Source organism: Pholcus phalangioides, unplaced genomic scaffold (assembly GCF_987345545.1).
Source record: "Pholcus phalangioides strain wild (caught in Gottingen) unplaced genomic scaffold, Ppha-v1.0 ptg000015l_1, whole genome shotgun sequence".
Classification (NCBI taxonomy): Eukaryota; Metazoa; Arthropoda; class Arachnida; order Araneae; family Pholcidae; genus Pholcus; species Pholcus phalangioides.
The window spans coordinates 30,000,001-30,019,328 of record NW_028301608.1 but is presented as its reverse complement, the minus strand read 5'-3'; the positions used below and the strand labels follow the sequence as shown (position 1 = coordinate 30,019,328).

General features: G+C 35.1%; 1 protein-coding gene across 1 annotated transcript in view; it reads left to right on the top strand.

Moving 5' to 3' along the window:
• The first annotated feature begins 327 nt into the window (after nt 1–327).
• LOC149075785 (mitochondrial import receptor subunit TOM70-like) overlaps nt 328–19,328 on the top strand; it is a 23,034-nt gene continuing 4,033 nt past the window's right edge. The window contains exons 1-10 of the mRNA XM_089243293.1: nt 328–706; nt 3,918–4,091; nt 7,395–7,521; nt 7,628–7,737; nt 9,431–9,555; nt 10,547–10,751; nt 12,958–13,092; nt 15,493–15,717; nt 16,012–16,109; nt 17,690–17,812. Coding sequence (XP_089099419.1) covers nt 443–706; nt 3,918–4,091; nt 7,395–7,521; nt 7,628–7,737; nt 9,431–9,555; nt 10,547–10,751; nt 12,958–13,092; nt 15,493–15,717; nt 16,012–16,109; nt 17,690–17,812 — 1,586 coding nt within the window. The 5' untranslated portion in view covers nt 328–442. The remainder of the gene's footprint in view (nt 707–3,917; nt 4,092–7,394; nt 7,522–7,627; nt 7,738–9,430; nt 9,556–10,546; nt 10,752–12,957; nt 13,093–15,492; nt 15,718–16,011; nt 16,110–17,689; nt 17,813–19,328) is intronic.

Below are 19,328 nucleotides of genomic sequence, written 5' to 3'. Positions count from 1 at the left end.
TCGACGACCCTTTGGACGTGGTGTATTTATTCATAACTCCATTAAATGCACCAAACTTCCAAACTTGAGTTTATCTTTTCATGGCAATTTGTAGTGATGCTTCATTCCTTGCCATTGTCGATTTTTTCCGTGACTTAAGCAATGATTGGTGATTTTGTTTAAGCTCGGTATAATTTTCAGCGACAACTAACGATTTCCGTATTTTTTCGGATGAAGTATGGTCAGCACACTTGTAAATGTTCAACCGATTATCCTCCACTTGGAGGGTATAGTACTATTAATGACGTCATACTATATGATATCTCTATTTGTTTATGAAGATGTATTACTTAATGTCTGAGTGGCATCGGGTGATCATAAGAGCGGTGCCTGACCAATTTTTATTTTTTTGTCTTTTGGTTTTGGTACAGTAGGACAGAGAGGAAGAGCGTGTGTTTGTTTGATGGCAATGGGCTCATCCAAAGAAGGCAGCGGCGTATCGCATCAGTGGTCCAAGTGGCAAATAGCGCTGGCAATAGCGGCACCGGTTGCCCTCGGTGGTGCCTATTGGTATTACCGGAACCTCAAGGGCAAGCGAAAATCGACCGATAAAACCTCGAAAAAAAGCCCCGGTGGCACAACCACCACCACAGAGGTCAAGAGGCTGATGACGGCCACCAGCAGTAAACAGTCCGAGAATGGGGAGTTACCGGCGGTCAACCCAGAGGTCATTATCACTCTTGGACATGCTGGTCCATCCTATATTACTAGCTCATTTACATATTGATAACATGCATTTGTTGATATGCCTCGTTTTATGTCTTGTTTTTTATATTTCATTTTATCATGATTGCACTGTGTATTTGACATTACTCTCATTTGTCACTGAAAAGCTTAAAAAATAACTTGTTTATTGGTGAGTCCAGGAAATTCTTCAGTGAGTGACCAAGACTGTGAGTGATTGAGCGAGTCAGAGTGACAATGAGTAAAGGCCTGTTTTCACGATTCATGTGATTTAGTAGTTAATTGAATTTTAAGCTGTCAAGTACTGCGAAACCTTGATATAGCGATACTCTGCAAACGAAGTAAAATACTGTTGTAGAGGGATTATCGTTATATCAAGAGACTAGTTTAATATTAAAGTACAGACATTACCAAACAAAGCTTAAAAAATATCATTGTAGAGATAATATAGCGAGTACCATTGTAGTGAGGTTTCACTCTGCTTTAAAATGTATGCACACATTGAGTGCTGTTTACATGCCGTTTAGTTGACCAGTGATTTAATCAATGAGTAAATGAATCACATTCTATTTTTCAGTTAAGTAGGCCTATGTGTGCATGGGCTAGTGGGCATGGCCTTTCACTTGTAGGGTTCATTTTGTTCTCTCACGTGGGTGTTTATTTTGATCTTAAGCATGAACCTGTTTGAACTCCATTATCTCCTTCCTTTAACTTGAATTCCATGAAAATTAATGGGGAAGTGGTTGGACAACATAACCCATAAGTTTTTAGAAGATCTTCACCACGAATGTTTGTGAAATGCTATAGATATGAAAACTATCGAAACAGACAATCAAAAAAATCAATTGATGTTAGATGGTCCCTACATCCGGCAGCAGGTCTCCTGTGCTAGGATCTTCAGCAGGTCCCTCCATAATGAATTTACATTGTGAAAAAACAAAGTGATGGAAATCATCCCAGGGTGGTCCATGTCAGTCTCACCCTTGTTGTTGGCATGAGTAGGAGCTATGAGGTTTCAGGCTTAAAGAAGAGTCCAGAATAGGAAGTATTAGATTGACTTACTCCCTGAAGTTAAAAAATGAGAAAATTGATGAAATCGGACACAGAAGTTGATATGGTTACCAGACGTCTCTTTTTTAAATGTCATTTTAAGCATTCTATGTTTTAGAAAATTCACCTTTTTGTCTTCCTTTTCAGGTTTCCGTAAATATTTTTTTCTTTTTTGCAGGAAAAATTTTCTTTTCCCACTCTCAAACATAAATCTCTTCATGGACACGAGTGTTTGTGTTTTAGCTTTTTCACCCATGTTGCATTTCATTCTAATTTCATATCGTGCACTGCCCAGGCTCTATCAATCATTGCCTAGCCATTGACCCAGATGAGGGGCTGGGCGGTGTCGGGTGCTTTGTTATGCATATGTAATACACGAATATGAAACATAAAAAAAGTATATACCGATTTAAAAATTTACAATTACAAAAATCGCCCAGTATACAGAATTCATGTCTGGCTTTGTAGCTCTGGCGAATCCTTCGCTGTTTACTGTGGCCAGGCCAATTCCTGGACTACGTCGACTTTTCTCTGCTTTGGGGCTCGGGTGAGCTTTTCGTGTCACTGTGTCCAGCCATGTGTTGGGCCTCATCTTTCCTCTCAGCCTGGTGGCTCTAGTGAGCCCTCTCCATACATGTTTACAAGCTTTTACTAATCGCCATTAAAATTCCCATAATACGAGAACCCAAGTTGCAAGCAGATCAGCAGCCCCAAAGCAGGATGTGCCGAAATCTGCGACGTACGTTGCAGAATTTGGCAGAATTTTAAGAAAAAGTGCAAAAAACACCATTACATATATGGGAATTTTTACCGCAGAACATTTCCAGTCAGCCGAAGGCTCGTTGTAGAACAGTGCTAAACATTCTGCTTTGGGGGTCAGCAGATACTATTCTAACTACAGCTCGGCTTGCGGTAGGGCTGCGATTTGCGATGGCCACCTGCTGATCCCTGCAGGTGGTGGTCAGCTGAAGCTAGTGTTCTGTGGTTCTTAACTTTAAGGTACAAATAATATAAAACCAATGCCCTGTTCTCGACACAGAGACAGCAATGGTAAAAATGGCCATTTTACTTCACTCATCATTTGAAGTATAGGTGGCAGCGTTAACTTCACTCATAATGCTAGATACACTGTAAGGCACATACACACACTTCCAGTACAACTTGCTGCTGCTCCTGAAAGGAAGTAAAATAGTAGTAAATTGCTCTCGATGATGGATTTAACCAATAGTTCTCTTAACGAGGGGTTCTGTTATCTCGAAGGGAGGAAAAACAATCAACTTATTATCACATTATGTGCTGAATGTCATTCTGTAAAAAGCTGTCTGTGGCTTTTGTTTTATCTGTGTAAGGGATTCGTTAAACACAAAAGATTAAGCACTTCCCGGTTTAAATGAATTAATTGCTAGGCTGCAACCAGAATTTTTTTTTCAGACAGGAACAACATATTTTGAGAGAGTGGAACCAAACTTGTACAGTATAAACTTCATAAAACGATTTTATATTTATTTTATTTTCTCACATTTTTGAAGAGGAGGTGGCAGGTACCTTATATATGGCTACAGTTATGGTAAGCGAAGTTTCTTCATTATAGAGTGCTTGTGCCACATGTCTGAGATATCATCGCAACATATTGTAGAATTTTCCATCAAAAAGACTAGGAAAATTAAATATTCAATAAGGGGTCATTCAAGTATTACATCAGCATCGAGAGGGGAGGGAGTTTCAGATTTGATGACGGGGGGGGGGGGGGGTTTGAAGGTTGCTTACGCCATCAACCACCCTTTTTTGAAGATATGAAATATTCTAAGCCGCTGACGAGGGAGTGGGGGGGGGGGGTGTCAGTGTTTTGCTGACAAGGGGGTGAGGGGGTCAAAAATGGCTGAAAATCTGCTTACGTAATACTTGAATGGACCCTAATGGAATTTATGTGAACATAAAATGGTGAGAGTGAAGATGAGGGACACACAGGGTTATTAAACCTACAAAATCTCACTGCGAGTTTATGGAACTGTTTTTCAGACTATTATCATAAGGATTCTTTATAAATTATTTGTTGTCCTCTCACATGTAGTGCTAAACATACGTTGTTATTAAGCAGATTTTTTTCTTTCAAATATGGTTCAAAATTTTTTTCTCCATTCAAGGATCCCTATGAGAAGGCAAAGGCTCTGAAAAATCAAGGTAACAAGTTCTTCAAAGAAGGTAGTTTTACTAAAGCCGTTGAATGCTATACAAGTGCTATAGAGATATGTCCTCCTGAGAAGAAGAATGACATAGCTACTTTCTACCAGAACAGAGCTGCAGCCTATGAAGCCTTAGTAAGTGGCCAAATTTTTTCACACTTGTCCCATTGCATTCTGCTGGCCTTTTTTGTTTGTATTGTATTAGTCTATTTTGCTTCTTGTTGTTGAAGTTATTCTCTTGTGAAAAGTGAACTCACACATTCATATTAGAAAAGTCAACAGTTCAAAAAACTTGAATTTTAAATTTTGATTGTTATTGCCGTATTTTCCTGCACATAATTTTACACATTACGCATTAAAAAAACATAGCAATTTCTTTGTGTGGATTATACTAGGTACCCTTATCACAAATTACTGGCAAACCATTGGTCCTAGAGGGATACTTCCAATTAGAAAAAGTATCCAAATAATGTGTAGACCTCTGATATGTCATTCATACTGCAAGGACGTATTTTTATTAAAATAAATTTTGTATGGCCACCCTGTCCTGAAAAAAAATTAGAAAGTTATTGCCATGTCTCTCTTGAGGAGGAAAAAAAGACTGGCATTACTATGTGCAATATTTGCTGGGATACTTTGAAATGAAAAATAGCTTGAAAGAACAGCATAAAGAACCCTGTGGCATCCCACTGGTGCCACAGTGGTGGTTGGTTAAAGTTTGGGTTTTCTGTGTTTCTCCAACTTCAAGGCACGAATGCGAGCCGATCTCCCTGTTAAAAAGTCTTGCCACAGAGCAACAGGCGTACAAACGAATATTCATTCATAACACTTCACTTCTGAAATATAGATGGCATCACTGAAAAATCAAACACGACACTACATACACACTCAGACTGTCAGGTACCTATACTTCCGGCACAACTCACTAGGTAGTAAAATGCCCATGGCGATAGACTCTAGTTGTGCTCAGTTTGAAAGAAGGAAAAGTAAAAGCACATAAAGATTTTATGCAGTTCTTTCCATTTTCACTAATTTTTGAATCCAAATATCTCGGCGAATATCACACTTAAAAACATTGAATTTTTTTTGTAAGCCTCAGGAGAGACAATGCAACAACTTTCTGATTGACATTTTTAGGACAGGGTGACCAAATCAAAAAGTTAACTTTTTTATTTTAATAACTATACAACATCTTGCAATACAAGTATCAATGATGTATCTCAAATCTACAGGTCATTTGGATACTTTTGTAATCTGTTGTATGCTTCTACGATCAATTGTTTGTTTGTAATTTGTAGTATGGGGACTTTCCTATGCATCCTGTATGCTGCTGCATCTTACAAGGAATAGATATTTCCCATCGATTCCATGAATGCTCATAGTTCTGTAATCCATGACACAATTGAAGGGGGGGGGGGATCTTTATAAAACATTTTTGCCTAATAATCACTGAAGTCTAGAAGGGGTGGCCAAGTTCTCACTATTGCATGGCCAACATAATGGTCAGCTGCAGTATTGTGGGCCGTACCAGAGACAACACTCCAGTAGTATAATCTGTATAATCTGCACCAGTAAAATACCAAAAAACTCGCAGATTTGTGTCGACCATAAGTAATATGGTGAAATATGGGTAGTTTAGTCATTAAAATTTTACCCTGGGCTCCACTTTTTCATAAATTGATACACATCCATTTTTTTGTTCCCAGCCAGTAGATGTAATGCAGAAAAAATTAGTTTCTTTTGCGAATTCGTCTATTCAGTTACATCCATAGTTGGAATTTTACAGGCAAAACATTTTTTCTAAAATTTTCTATAATTTTGGTCCCTTACTCCTCGTTTGGCAACAGATGGAGCCTCATGAAGTTGAATAGACAATCAAGGAATTGATTCCCATACTGGCAGACTTCGAGAAGAGTTCCAATCCAATCCAAATCCAATCGAGAAGAGTTTTATTATTAGCATAAATAGTGTGCCAAAAGCTAGTGGATAGTATTGACCATCTAGAATCGGTTAACCTGTGATGGTACCAAGATAAGATGGACTAGATTGCATAGATCAGGCAGATTATTGGTAGATGTGAAAGAATGCATGCATGCGCGCGCGCACACACACACACACACACCATTACCTGGTGCTCCTGTATGTTCATGAGTGCCCGAGTGGCATGGTGGTAAGATGCTCGTCTACCATCGTGAAGGTTGTTGTCAGGGTCCCGGGTTCGAACCCAAGGGAGGATATAGATAAGATATTTTCCCAAACGAACTCGAGACGACCACCGATAGACAGCACCTTCACTTCCAACCCATCTCACTAATGGCAGTAAATTGCAATATAGCGATATGGCCAGAGTTGGTGTTTGGTGAAGTAGTAGTATATGTATGTTCATGAGATTATACGGAATCGGATTTGTTATACATGTATTGTTATTACTTGAGTTACCTTCTTGGAACAGAAGTATAGGTGTTTTGGTTTGAGAAAGTGATAGTCTGCTTCCCCGAAGCAGAATGTGTAGCACTGTTCTGCGTTAAGCCGACTGGAAGTTTACTGAATTTACTGTGGTAAAAATCCCCATACATGTAATAGTGTTTTTTTTGCACTTTTCTTAAAATTCTTCCAAATTGCTCTGCAGTAGCGCCAATTGTTCTGCGACACAGATTTACCACATTCTGCTTTGAATACACCAACCTGCTATTTCTAAATTTAGAGATGACAGTTTCTCTGTTTTCGACACAATCATGTCTGGGTGCGGAACGCTCTTGTTCAATGGCACAATATCTACCTGAAAATCCAATGTGAGACATTTTTGCTCATTGAAATTATTAGGGGTCTGTGTAGTCTGTAACAGTTGTAATTTGGAGGTGTCCACCAACTGGCGTAGGTGGAAAGAAATGAGGCAAGAATGCCCATAACAAAGTTTAGGAGCAACACGTGTGTACGAAAAGGCAGTGTTATGAGAACATAGCTAATCACTATCGTCACTAGAAATAAAGAATGTAAATAGTCTGTTAATCTGGTCTGCTGTAAAAAATGATGGTTTTAATAATGATAGAAAAATCTATTCAATACACAGTAATTTTACCTAGTTTCGGACCACACAAAATCTCCCCATGGGCCAGCTGTTGGCCACCTCGGTGTAGAATTCGTTGAAAGTTTCAGATATTTTTTCTGTGGTTCACAACTTAGTCTGTAAGTTGAATATTTGTAAGTCAAAGAGTGATTACAATAATAATTATCTGACATTTATGATGTAATTTGAATGACAAATGTGGTAGGGAAAAAAATTGTTGACGTGTTAAACGACCCCAGAATATGTAAAGCTTTTCCGCAAGCATTTTTATACAGTATTAATTGAAGCTTCGTGTTTTATAGAATTCATCCTTTGCTTTTGTATTCTTTGAACATGAGTGTATGAATCTCTAAAATTAATTTTGTTTGCAGAGAAGTTACAATCTAGTGATTAGTGATTGTAGCAAGTCTTTAGAATTGAACAAGGAGTATGCCAAAGCATTGCAGCGGAGAGCAAAGGCTTATGAAACAACTGGGGATTTACAGAAAACTCTGGAAGGTGAATAAGCATATTCAAATATTATTCAAATTTACAATGTGCAAATAGAGACATAAAACTCATAATTGAACAACACTCTTTTTTTTTCCTTCTCTCTTGGCGATAGATATGACAACACTGTGCATTTTAGAAGGTTTCCAAAACCAAAATTCCTTGCAGACAACTGATAGGGTTCTGAAAAATCTCAGTAGGATGCAAGCCAAAGAAATATTCCAAGTATGTTAGATGAATTTTATTTTTGTGCAGTAGAATTTCACTAATTCAGCATATATCAGACCAGGGTTATGTGGAATTACTGGACTGTAGTTGAAAAACTTATTAAAATGATATAAACTTCTGCACACAGACGTAGTGGCATGTTCTACTTCTCTTCTACACTTGAAAAAAAATCTGTTTAAAAATGCTGGATTACTGATGCAAAATTACAGAAATTTGCCAGATTACTGGAAGGTAGTTGAAAGAATCATTTAAATTATATAAATTTCTGCATACTGATATACAGTGACAGAGCGACATGCTTTCTTCTCTTCTATACTTCAGAAAAACTTGATAAAATGAATTACTGTGTGGACCATATTAGCACATTGCGGATTAGCAAAAGTCTATTTTATTGATAATTATATTATGAAGGTAGAGGGAGAAAAAAGGCTTTACTGAAGCTAAATTAAATGATAAGTAATTGGCTCTATTTGCTACTTTCCTTGATGGGATATAAGCAGAAATCTCTAAACCCTCCCTCAAAATTCCATTTTTTTATAACGAAGTAGACATGATTTTCAGCGTGTATGAAATAAAGGAGATGAGAAAATGTGTCCCACATTGAGAAACCAGATTTATAAAATATCTGGGCTTGTCGATGATCAAATAAAATAAAACAGTTTTTCTTGACTGGTCTCGCCCCTTGCAGGGTAATTGATACTGGAATATCTTTGGTGGAGATCACTGAAAATAATTTAATTGAAAAATAGTTACTGTAGCTATATATATACTATGGTTTCGAATGGTAAGAGGTATATTTTTCTATCAACCAGATTGGTGTTCAAAATGCCCTTTTGAAAGTCTGTTAAATTTGTTCTGTGCGGGTAAGAAATTCTTTAAGGTGGCAGATATGTCTTGGTTCAAATCACCCCTCCCCCCCCCCCCCCACATCCAATGTCTTTAGTCTCATTCTAGTTTAGTACTATGAGCTAAATTGACAGGGTGTTAAAATAACGATGAAAATTACAGAGTGAGAAACATTTGCCGTACAGTTTCTAAACTGGCTCTTCAGACTCCCTGCTTATAAAAATAGAATAGAATCATTCTCTTAGTTGTGTAATGTGACGTATTTGAGCCCATTTCCCATGCTTGAAGAATTATAAAAGCTCCGTAGCAGTTGGAATACATTCATCTCATGTGAGGAAATTTACTAAAATTGCAGCATGTATATGGAGAGCAATTGGGAATTGAAATGTATCACCTACATTTGGATCTTTATATAACAAACTCTGTTTTAATGAATTCCTTGACTTAAAGAACTTTTCCCATAAATCCCCATGTGTATATTTTTGTTAATCTCGACCCCAAGAGCAAGTTTAGTGATATCAGAATTAACCTTATTTTTTAAATGATTTCACACATGATTATTTACTAATGAATAGCACTGAGCAGAATATTTAATTTTGACAGTAGTGAACAACCACAATTTTATCATATTTGCATCATTTAATCAAACCAACCTGTGTGATAATATAGTTAATAAAAATCATGCTGTATTTACAATTCAGTAAATTTTATGATTATGCTCACATTTTTTACAATGGTATAGTGTATTTAGAATAACAGTATTGAAAAAATGTTCTTTGGTTTCAAAATGTTTTTTAGGTGACATACATTTTTATTGCTGAATTTTTTTCTTTTTTTTGCATAGAATCGACCACCTTGCTTGCCTTCAAAACATTATACAAGGCATTATTTTATATCATTCAGTGAAGATCCTATCATGAAATCAGTAGAGGAATACAAAAAAAATTTGTTGGATCCAACACAGCTAAGGTATGCTTCATATAATAACACAGCCTATCTCATACCAAAAGACATTCAGAGGACATTAGAGCCTCCTTTTCCGGAGGCTCTTCTGGTTTGATACCTGTTTAGTCCTTGGCAGAAATATTAAAATAGTCTTAGTATTAGAAATGTTTGTTGCCTAGTATAAAAAATGTTGCATGGACAATTATTTTTTCCAATTCTCGTCCTTATATAACACCCACATGCTTATACAGTAGAACTTCGGTTTACGAGCATAATTTGTTACGTGAACGTGCTTCCCTAATCTGAAATTCTCATATATCAAATTTTTCCCATAAGAAATAATGAAAACTCAAATGATTCCCTCCACAACTGTTTCCCCCATGCTAACAATTTTTTTCAAATAAGTGCAGGCTGATTCAGTATTTCACGTTGAGTCTTTATTTATTTTGTACTGTAGGCTTTTATTTTTTGGAATGATACAAGAGAGCAGAGGCTTCACTTTGAAATTGACTTTGAAATGCTTGCATTAACACACAAGAGGGTAAAACAGTCTTTCATGGGCTTTTGTGATGAACTGATCATGTGACATTCAGCAGACAATGCAAATTCATTTGTAGTTTGGAAAATAGATGGTAGCTCTGAAATTCACACACATTAGCTACACACTCAGCCTGTTTGGTACACTTCTGGCGCAACTCATTTCAGTAGTAAATTGACCTATTGTGATTGACCAGAGTTGTGTTCAGTTTGAAAGAGAAAAAGACAACATGAGTACACCTAAAATATACAAAGCCTCCTATAAACTAGTCTTCATTCAGAAGGCTTTGGTATATATAGTACTCGTATTGCAACTATTACTCATTAATTTAGTCAAAGTTTGTTGAAATTTTTATCAGAATTTCACTGGTGAAACTGAGTTACTCGTGATCAGAAGATTTACTGCAGTCAGAACTTGTGAATTTAATAACATTACATGATAATTATCTATACATATATATTGTCACTTGTCTTTCAGTGGTTTCCGATTAGTCATACATAAGTTAGCTGAAGAAAATTATGATGATGTCATTCCTGCTTGCAATGTTGAAATAGAGCGCCATGGTCCAGATCTTCCGGAGGCTCTTCTGGTTCGAGCTACATTCAAGTTATTGCAGGGACAGTTAGAAGACTCCTTAGACGATATAAATACACTTCTTGCGATGGAGAGTGTTGATGTCAAGGTGAATATTGCGATGTAACAAATCATTTTTCAGATTTAATATTTACATATAGGCTTGAAATGAATGCCTAAATTTGTTTGAAAGAAAAAAATAAAAATGATGGTGAATATTCAATAATTCATCTTAATGAAAATGAAATATTAAAGTGAATATATAACAAGAGTTCATTGTTACATTTCAAGAAAAATGCTCCTTCTAAGCCACACACATGCTTGGCCGTCAATAAAAGAAATGTGTAACTTATGTTAAATTAATAAATACATACACAAATCACAAAATACACAGATACATTAGTATGTAATGGCATATTGCTGTAACACACAGAGGAAAAACACGCCAATTGAAAAAAAGTGAGACGTTGATCACAAGCACTATAATCGTACTCTTAAAGGGTTTAGATGAAAACTAAGGAAATCTCAGACACCTGATTGCTAGTGATTTAAACAACTTTTATAGGCAACTATTGCTTTTTTAATTATGATTGGTGAGAATTCTGGTCTAAGAGAGATTAAAATCCCCCCCCCCCCCTACAATATTGGATTGAAAAAATTGATGAATCATCATTTAATAAAGTAAAATGGTTAAAAGTTATCCAATTGGTTATCTCTTTCATTTCATTGGTGGCCAAAGAATAAAGGATTCCAGGGAATGAAAGCCTTTATTTGTTCTAAATTAGATAGAAGATTTTTCATTGGGAAACAATGATTTTTTTACAGTGAAAGATGGCTGAATCAGTTTGAAACTTGATGCAGTGAAATTTATATAGAACAATTTTTTCAGTGGACTAAAGACATTGTTAAGTGGAATATACAGTTGAGTCTCGATAATCTGAGGTGGATGGGACCGAGGCCACACCTCTATCGAAAAACTCAAATTATCTGAAAAACAATAAATGCTTTAAAAGTTGGTTTTACTTTAAAAAAAGACAATAAAGCAGTTCTGTATGTGTACTGTTATTGTATTTTCAGTTCTTGAATAAGATATAGATGCCATGTGTTTCAAAAAATGGAAGAATGCAAAAATAGAGTGAAGATAAGAGTAATTAAGAGTTAGGGGATTGATGGTTAACAACGCTGAGACATTAATAGCTTTCAACTGTCTTTCCAATGATTTTTTGTAAGCAATTAGGGGACAATGACTTTGGCCACCGTTTCAAAGAAAACGGTCAAACTTGCTCCTCTTTTTTAACGACCTCCCAAAAGTTAAAATGGTTTAATTTCATTCAAGGGAGTGTATAATGAGTAATTAGTGCAATAAAATATAAAGCTGAGGCAGCCTAGTCCCTTTAAAACTGAAATTTCTGTACAATTTGTATATACTACATAGTATTCCTGGAAGAAACATAAAGAAGTTGGGTTCTTTTTGGAGGGGGAAAAAAGAAAGGGTCCCAAGAAGGAAATTAAAAAGTTCAGTTCCTCAGATTATCCAGAAACTCAAACTTTTGGGCTCGGATTTTTGATACTTTGCTGAAGTTTAATATGTAGTGAAATTTCAATATAACAAACAATACTCTGCAGACAAAGCAGAAATATCATTGTAGAGGGATTATTGTATCGAGAGACAGCTGTTTAGCATTTCCAAACAAGATTTGAAAAAATATCATTGTAGAGGGATATAGCACTATATTGAGTATCGTTTTAGCAAGGTTTCACTGTACATTATTACTAACTCCTGGAACAAAGAATAAAATTAAAATACATACATCAGTGAGTTTTTGGAAGTCAGCAGTAGTTGGGGTATGGAGTGGTACTTTGAATGAAAAACTGGTACTTTATAAAACTGTATAAATTATACATGCAACAAATATTTCATAAAAGTGCTTTGATTTGTAAGCCAATATTCCCTTAAAAAGCACGAAAAGCTCAGAGGAAAACACAATTTTGTCAGGGCAAAAACACTTTCGTTCTGCATGAAATTATTAAACTATAAAAATTAACTACCACATGGGCATTCTATGCCGATTAATTCTTTATATGGGGTATCAATATTTTGAAAGCATGCAATATATTAATGGGATCACCATTATTTTATTGGAATCTTTTACTTCAGGATATGGACAGCTTTCAAGCAAAAATCAATCTTGTGATTTGAGGTACCCTGTACACCCAATTTTATTTTAATTTTTAAGGTAGTATACATGTATGAATTTTAATAATACTATACAAAGTTTCTTCACGATATCTTTTTTTTTTTTTTTTGGTTTCAGGTTCGAGTTAATGCTTTAATCAAGATGGGAGCATTGAAAGTTCAATTTGAAGAAATGGAAGAGGCCTTGAAGTACTTCAACAAAGCATCTGAATTAGACTTGAATAATGCTGATATCTATTTACATAGAGGACAGGTCTCTCTCTCTCTTTACAGTCTATGGTTTCATTTATCAAAATATAGTTTATTGTTACATTCTAAATGTAACATTTCTTGCATTCTTAGTGTAATATTATTACATTTAGAAATTTGAATGAATGTGAAGGAATCATTGCAGCATTCTTAAAACATTCATAATGAAGTTTGTAATTATATATTTATGAATGTCCAAGGATATATGGCCCGCACAAGGGCCAGGCATCTCCGCAAAATTTCTATTCTGGTTCTGGTATGAATGTCTATAGTATTTTTCAAAAATGTAACTTTTTCTTGTAGTGAAAACTTTTAGAAAAGACAGTTAAAAAAAACTGCCGATAATTAACTATAAAAGTTTAAAGAGTAAACTTTTGTTGAGGCACCACCATTGCGTATAAATTTCTGCTATCAGGCCTAGGCCAGACCAGCTGCACTAGGTGACACGGCACTAGAACTTGATAGTAAGCTCAAAACTAAGCAAAAGAGTGCAGATAAACTTTGAATGGAGAGTGGTTTCAGTGGTTGAGTAGCTGGTTCCATGTAGAATGCATGCTAGTATGATCATGGCAGCAGACAGCGATGCACAATGAACATTAGAAGAAAACTTAGTCCACATAGAATGCGCATGAATGAGTCAATTTCTTTGATGCACCAAACTTTTAGTGGAAGTCGTGTTCCAACCAGCTCGAGGATATGCAATTTTGGGATGCTTGCCATCAAAATTAACTGTGCTTTGTTCAGCTCTATCTCAAAAACTTTTTGCTGCAGATCAGACCAGCATAGCACTGCGCTTATGGACCTGTCTTCTGGCAATGCCATAAATAAAAGCATCAGTCCCTCTTCATGAGAGTTTCATTTTGAGATAATATAATTATTTTTTTATCACATTTAAAATGTATTTTACTGGTTTGTATTCTCCAAATAATTGATACGCCTTATTTATGGGTATCTCCACCCCTTCACTTGTGATAGAAAAACAATTAGTTTCGAATTATTGAGTCAGCATGATGCAAAACCTTTTCTATGGGTTTTTGTATCATTGTGTTTATTGCAGAGCGAGGGAAAAATTTACAGTCAGATTTAGTTAAAGCTTCTTGAATGTTAGCAGTTAGTTTCATGGATTGGTGCTAATGTCAATATCTTCATTATTGAAACTGGATGCATCCTATTTCAACAATGCAAATGGTATTAAAAAAAAAAGAAAACAAGGATTGTCTGACATCACTTGAATTATAGCTGTATTACATAAAGAATTTTCGAAATATCTCAAAGTAAATAGAAAGATCACCTATTTTTTGTCTATGTCGGGGGTGCATAGCCTCCAGCCCACAAAAGTTGTTCTGGTAGAAAAAGTATCGGTGCATTCCAAGAAATTAATACATGCCATGATAAATTCTTAGGCTGACCATTTCCTTAAAATTACGTGATCACCAATTATAGCAAAAAACACTGTCAAAGAAAAGTAAAGTTGCAATAAAAAGCATAATATATATAGTCAAAGGCAAGTAAAATTGCCACTTATAGCCAAAAAATGTTAAAGGCAAGTAAAAATGCAGAATATATAAAAAATTGTCAAAGACGAGTAAAGTTGAAAATTATAGCCAAAAAACATTGTCATAGAAGTAAAGTTGCCAAATACAGCCAAAAAACATTGTCATAGAAGTAAAGTTGCCAAATACAGCCAAAAACATTGTCATAGAAGTAAAGTTGCCAAATACAGCCAAAAAACCATTGTCATAGAAGTACAGTTGCCCAATATAGCCAAAGAAATTGTCAAAAGTATGTAAAGTTGCCAACTATCCTTAAAAATTGCTGAAAAATTGTCAATAATAGGAAAATAGAGGCTACTGCAATTTGCAATGGATTAAGATGCAATTCACCAAGAAAATGTAGGCTATATGTTTGACAAATATGTGACATGAACATATTTATATGATTATCATATAAATATGATATGACATATACATTGACTAATAAATTATAGTGTTATGATAATTTATTAGTCATGAAAATGATCTAATTCTTGTTCCAGTAAATAATAAAAATTCTAGAAGGCCTCGTTGAAAATACGGTGAAAAACAGGACATTTTAGACTGAAAAATTGAGATTGTCAAAATTACAAGGGAATGTTCTGTAAAACATGGCCATATGGTCACTCCTATGTACGTACAAGTTTCTGGCTCACTGACTGAAAAGGTTGTGCACCCCTGGTCTGTGTCGACACCTAGAACTCCTATTGCAGAAAGATTTTCAATGCTTAGTTACATATAATCCAATAAAGATTTTTTTGATAACGATTTATAAAGATTTGTTAATTTCATGAAATGCTTTCAGACTTAGATTTTTTCTAATTTTCAAAATTTGATTATTGCTAATGCCATGAAATATACTTTTTTATCAGGTGGCACTTTTAATGGACCATGTTGATGATGCCTTGAAAGACATGGAAAAGAGTATCTCACTGAATCCTAATTTCCCTTGTGCCATCGCCCAGAAATGTTTCATTCAGTACAGGTGTGGTTTACAGTTTAATGATGAGACTCAAAAGACTCAAGCATTGAAAGGTTTTGAAGATGTTACGAAGAAATTCCCAGACTGTTCTGAAAGCTGCTTTCTATATGCTCAGGTGATTGGATAAGTTTATAACTTGATTTTAGAGAGGAGAAAAAAAAATCCAGTAAGGTGGGTGACTAAATGAAAATAAAAAAAATGTTATAAATAATGATTTATTATAGATAACGATTTATAATGTTATAATAAATTGGATCTAATCTGATGGACTTATTTCAAAATGTTGCATTTTTGCATGATTAGTCTTAATATTTATGCATCAATAGTTTTTCCCAGTTTCCTGATCTTTTATTTCATATGAACTTTTATGATTCCATCTTCCATTATGAACTTTCTATTCATTTCGTAGATATTAAATGAATGTGGTGAATTTGAGAAGGCGGAAAAGTACTTCTTGAGAGCTGGTGAGCTTGATCCCAAGGACCCAAATGTGTTTGTCCACAGAGGGTAAGAACTAACAATTTTGTTTTTTCTTCTCACAATTACAGTGAAACCTGTATGAAACAGAACGTCCAGAGACTGAAATAATATTCCGTTTTAGACAGGTTTTCATTTTATAAAGGTGTAGATCGAATCACTAATCGTCGATGGGACTATCTTTTGATTTCATTCAAGACAGGTTTCTGTCTTATACAGGTTTCACTGCATATTTCTTTTTCATTACTTTACATATAAAATTTGAATATGTGATGCTGTGGTTTAAAACATGGCGTATGGATTGAAAAAATTAAAATATATTTACCCTCCATATACATTTCTTAGGAGTTGAGAATTTTTTCTCCAATTAATATAATTAAATTTTTTTCAACTTTTAGAAGTTACTACTTTTTAAAAGCTAGTACATATGTCGAGATAAATTTAGAAAACTAAACTTTATTTTGTCCTCGAGCTCCAATTGAGTGATTACATAGAATGTTTGGTGACTTAAATTTTTATTGAAGTCCTATAGTGACCTGAGGTGTTCATCAAGGCTTGCAGTATGTTTATCAAAATTGAAATTCCTCAGCTTGGGGAAGGGGCCCTGGTAGCCATCCTAATGGCCACAGTAGCATTAAATATTTGGACAACAACCACTTAAAAATGTGATAGGTAGCATTGCTGCTTTATAAATCATTTTTTGAACTTTAGTATTTCTTCTCAGTTTTAGACAATGCTTTCAATATGAAATTCTACCTTGTCAGATCTGAAAGAAAATTTTTCGGCACATTCTAGGTGTATTTATCTACTGCGATCTCAGGCTTTTTAAAGCATAGTTTTGTGAATGGAATCACTATTGAAAATAAAGAGCACATATATTGAATGTTTGAAAAAATTTATTTGTGTCACAGCATCACCACCTAAGGATAATTTATGTATATTTTTTTGATACAATGAATGGTGATGAGCACATTATTGAAATGTTTGTTGCCAAATTTTGTGGATTTTGACTGTCGAAATGCCTTCCAGAGCTGATTGAGAAGAAAGGTTTAATTTTGGTAAACTTGGAGTATATTTGTGGGTTGTATAAAGAGGGGCAACTTGTGATCAACATAGCTTGACTACTTTTGCTGGAGCTCTTTGTCATTATATATAATTTCAGATTAATGAAAGTAAATTATGCAATTGCACATATCTCTCTATACTTGGCAAGGATATAACTCAACCAACATCCATCTTTCTTTCAAACTGAGCACAACTTAGCTCTATCCCCATGGGCAATTTACTACCTAGTAAGTTGTGCCAGAAGTATAAGTGTGTGTACCCAATAGTCTGAGAGTGTATCTAGTGTTGTCTGATTTTTCAGTCGACCAACATCTGAAAAGCTCCTCTGCTCTCGATAAAATGACTAACAATGCACTTTTGTGTGTGTGTGTTTTAATTTTAAATATATCAAACTATCACATAGATACATATCTCCAAATGCTTGTCTGAAGCCAGCAAGTTTAGAATTTGTTACAGTGTGAGCATAAATTGGCTATGGTGATTTGGAAACTTAATTGTTTTATCCTAAATATTTTTGTGATCAATTATCTTTTTTTCCTTTGCAGACTTTTATTATTCCAGTGGAAGCAAGACATGGAAGGTTGTTTAGAACTTCTAAACAAAGCCATCGAAATGGATGAGAAGTGCCATTTTGGATTGGAAGCTCTAGGTTCATTAGAGGTACAACGGTGAGTAGAATTCCCCCCCTTTTCCTCATTCAAAAAATGTTGAATATATTTAAACGGTGATGATAGTTGACCTCGGACAAGAACTTATCAATCTCAAAAGTAAAATCAACTATATACAAGAATGAACATTTCATTTGTTTTATAGTTTATATAATTCTGAAGCTGAAAACATTTTCAGTGATATTTTTTTATTGCAGTTAGTCAAACTTTTTGCTATTATTTTAGTCATATTCTTTATGGAGGTCATTAATATGGTGAACTACACGGGACTGAGATGCTAAGCTAATCACACACATTGGATTTGCTTCTATGGCTGAAGGCCTCAAAATCTGTGGTATGATTCATACCGATCATGGAGGGTTTCTTGCAAAACAAATAAATTTCTTTTGTTTTTACTATCTGGTTGTTGTGATCAATCACACCTTTACCTTTGGGAAATAATTTCACGTTTTTATTATGTGTTATGGCCCATTTCTAACATTCTCAAATTTAAAAGTGTTGCGTGTGCATCTTCATGCTCCTTAAATTTTACATTAAACCAAGCAATGCATAATATATTGGTGCAACATACGCATAGCATCATATATATAGCAGGGCTGGACTAAGAGTGCTAGGTCGAGAGCTGCCAGGTTGTCATGATTAGAAAATCTGTATTGGCGCTTAAAACCTTGTATATGTGACTGCTAAGTCAATATCTGGAATGGCTCAAAATTTTATGATTATAATAAACTGCCCTCCAACATGGGAAGGAGTCATCGTCTCTCGAAAAAACGTAATTTAATGCTAGAATGACGTAAGAGGTAATTTTGACCACAAACCTGCTTCGACACGTAATTATGCCCCAAACGGTTTATCCCAGGTACTTGAAATTTCATGACTTTTCTCATCTTGTGACGCTCTTATTCATAAAATATGAATATTCTAGGTTTCTTAGTTTAGTGATAAAATGAAGTTCTATCTAGAAGGACTGCAGTGGTCATTTTTACCGCTATAGAGATATTTAACTAGTATGATTGCAAAACGTTTTTGAAATGGGCAGTCTTCATACAGGAATATTAATATTGGGAAAACAGATGCTCCATCATGATGTTTGCTTTTCTCCAGTGCCCATTTTGCCATTTTGTACCATTCAAACATACTTTTTAAAAAGCTTGTCATCGTATGTTATTTAATTTATGTTACTTATCTTACAAATGGACAGGGCTCCCAGCCGAGAAGCAGAAACAGTTGTTATCATTTTTTGTTTTTTCACACTATAAATTCAATATAAATGTGCCCCAGGGGCTCCACCAAAGATCCCAGCTGGATGATGTGGGAAGCCATTATTTTACAACACATCATGCTTTTGACTGAGCAAAAAAATAATCCTAGTACTAGAGCAGTAGAAATCCATATCTTTAGTACCATGCACACACAAAATGTAAATCGCAGACAAAGGAAATTTCTGCCAGTAATTGTGAAAATTTATTACTCTACTACTGAGTGTCATTGATGTTTTTGACAAAATGACTTCATT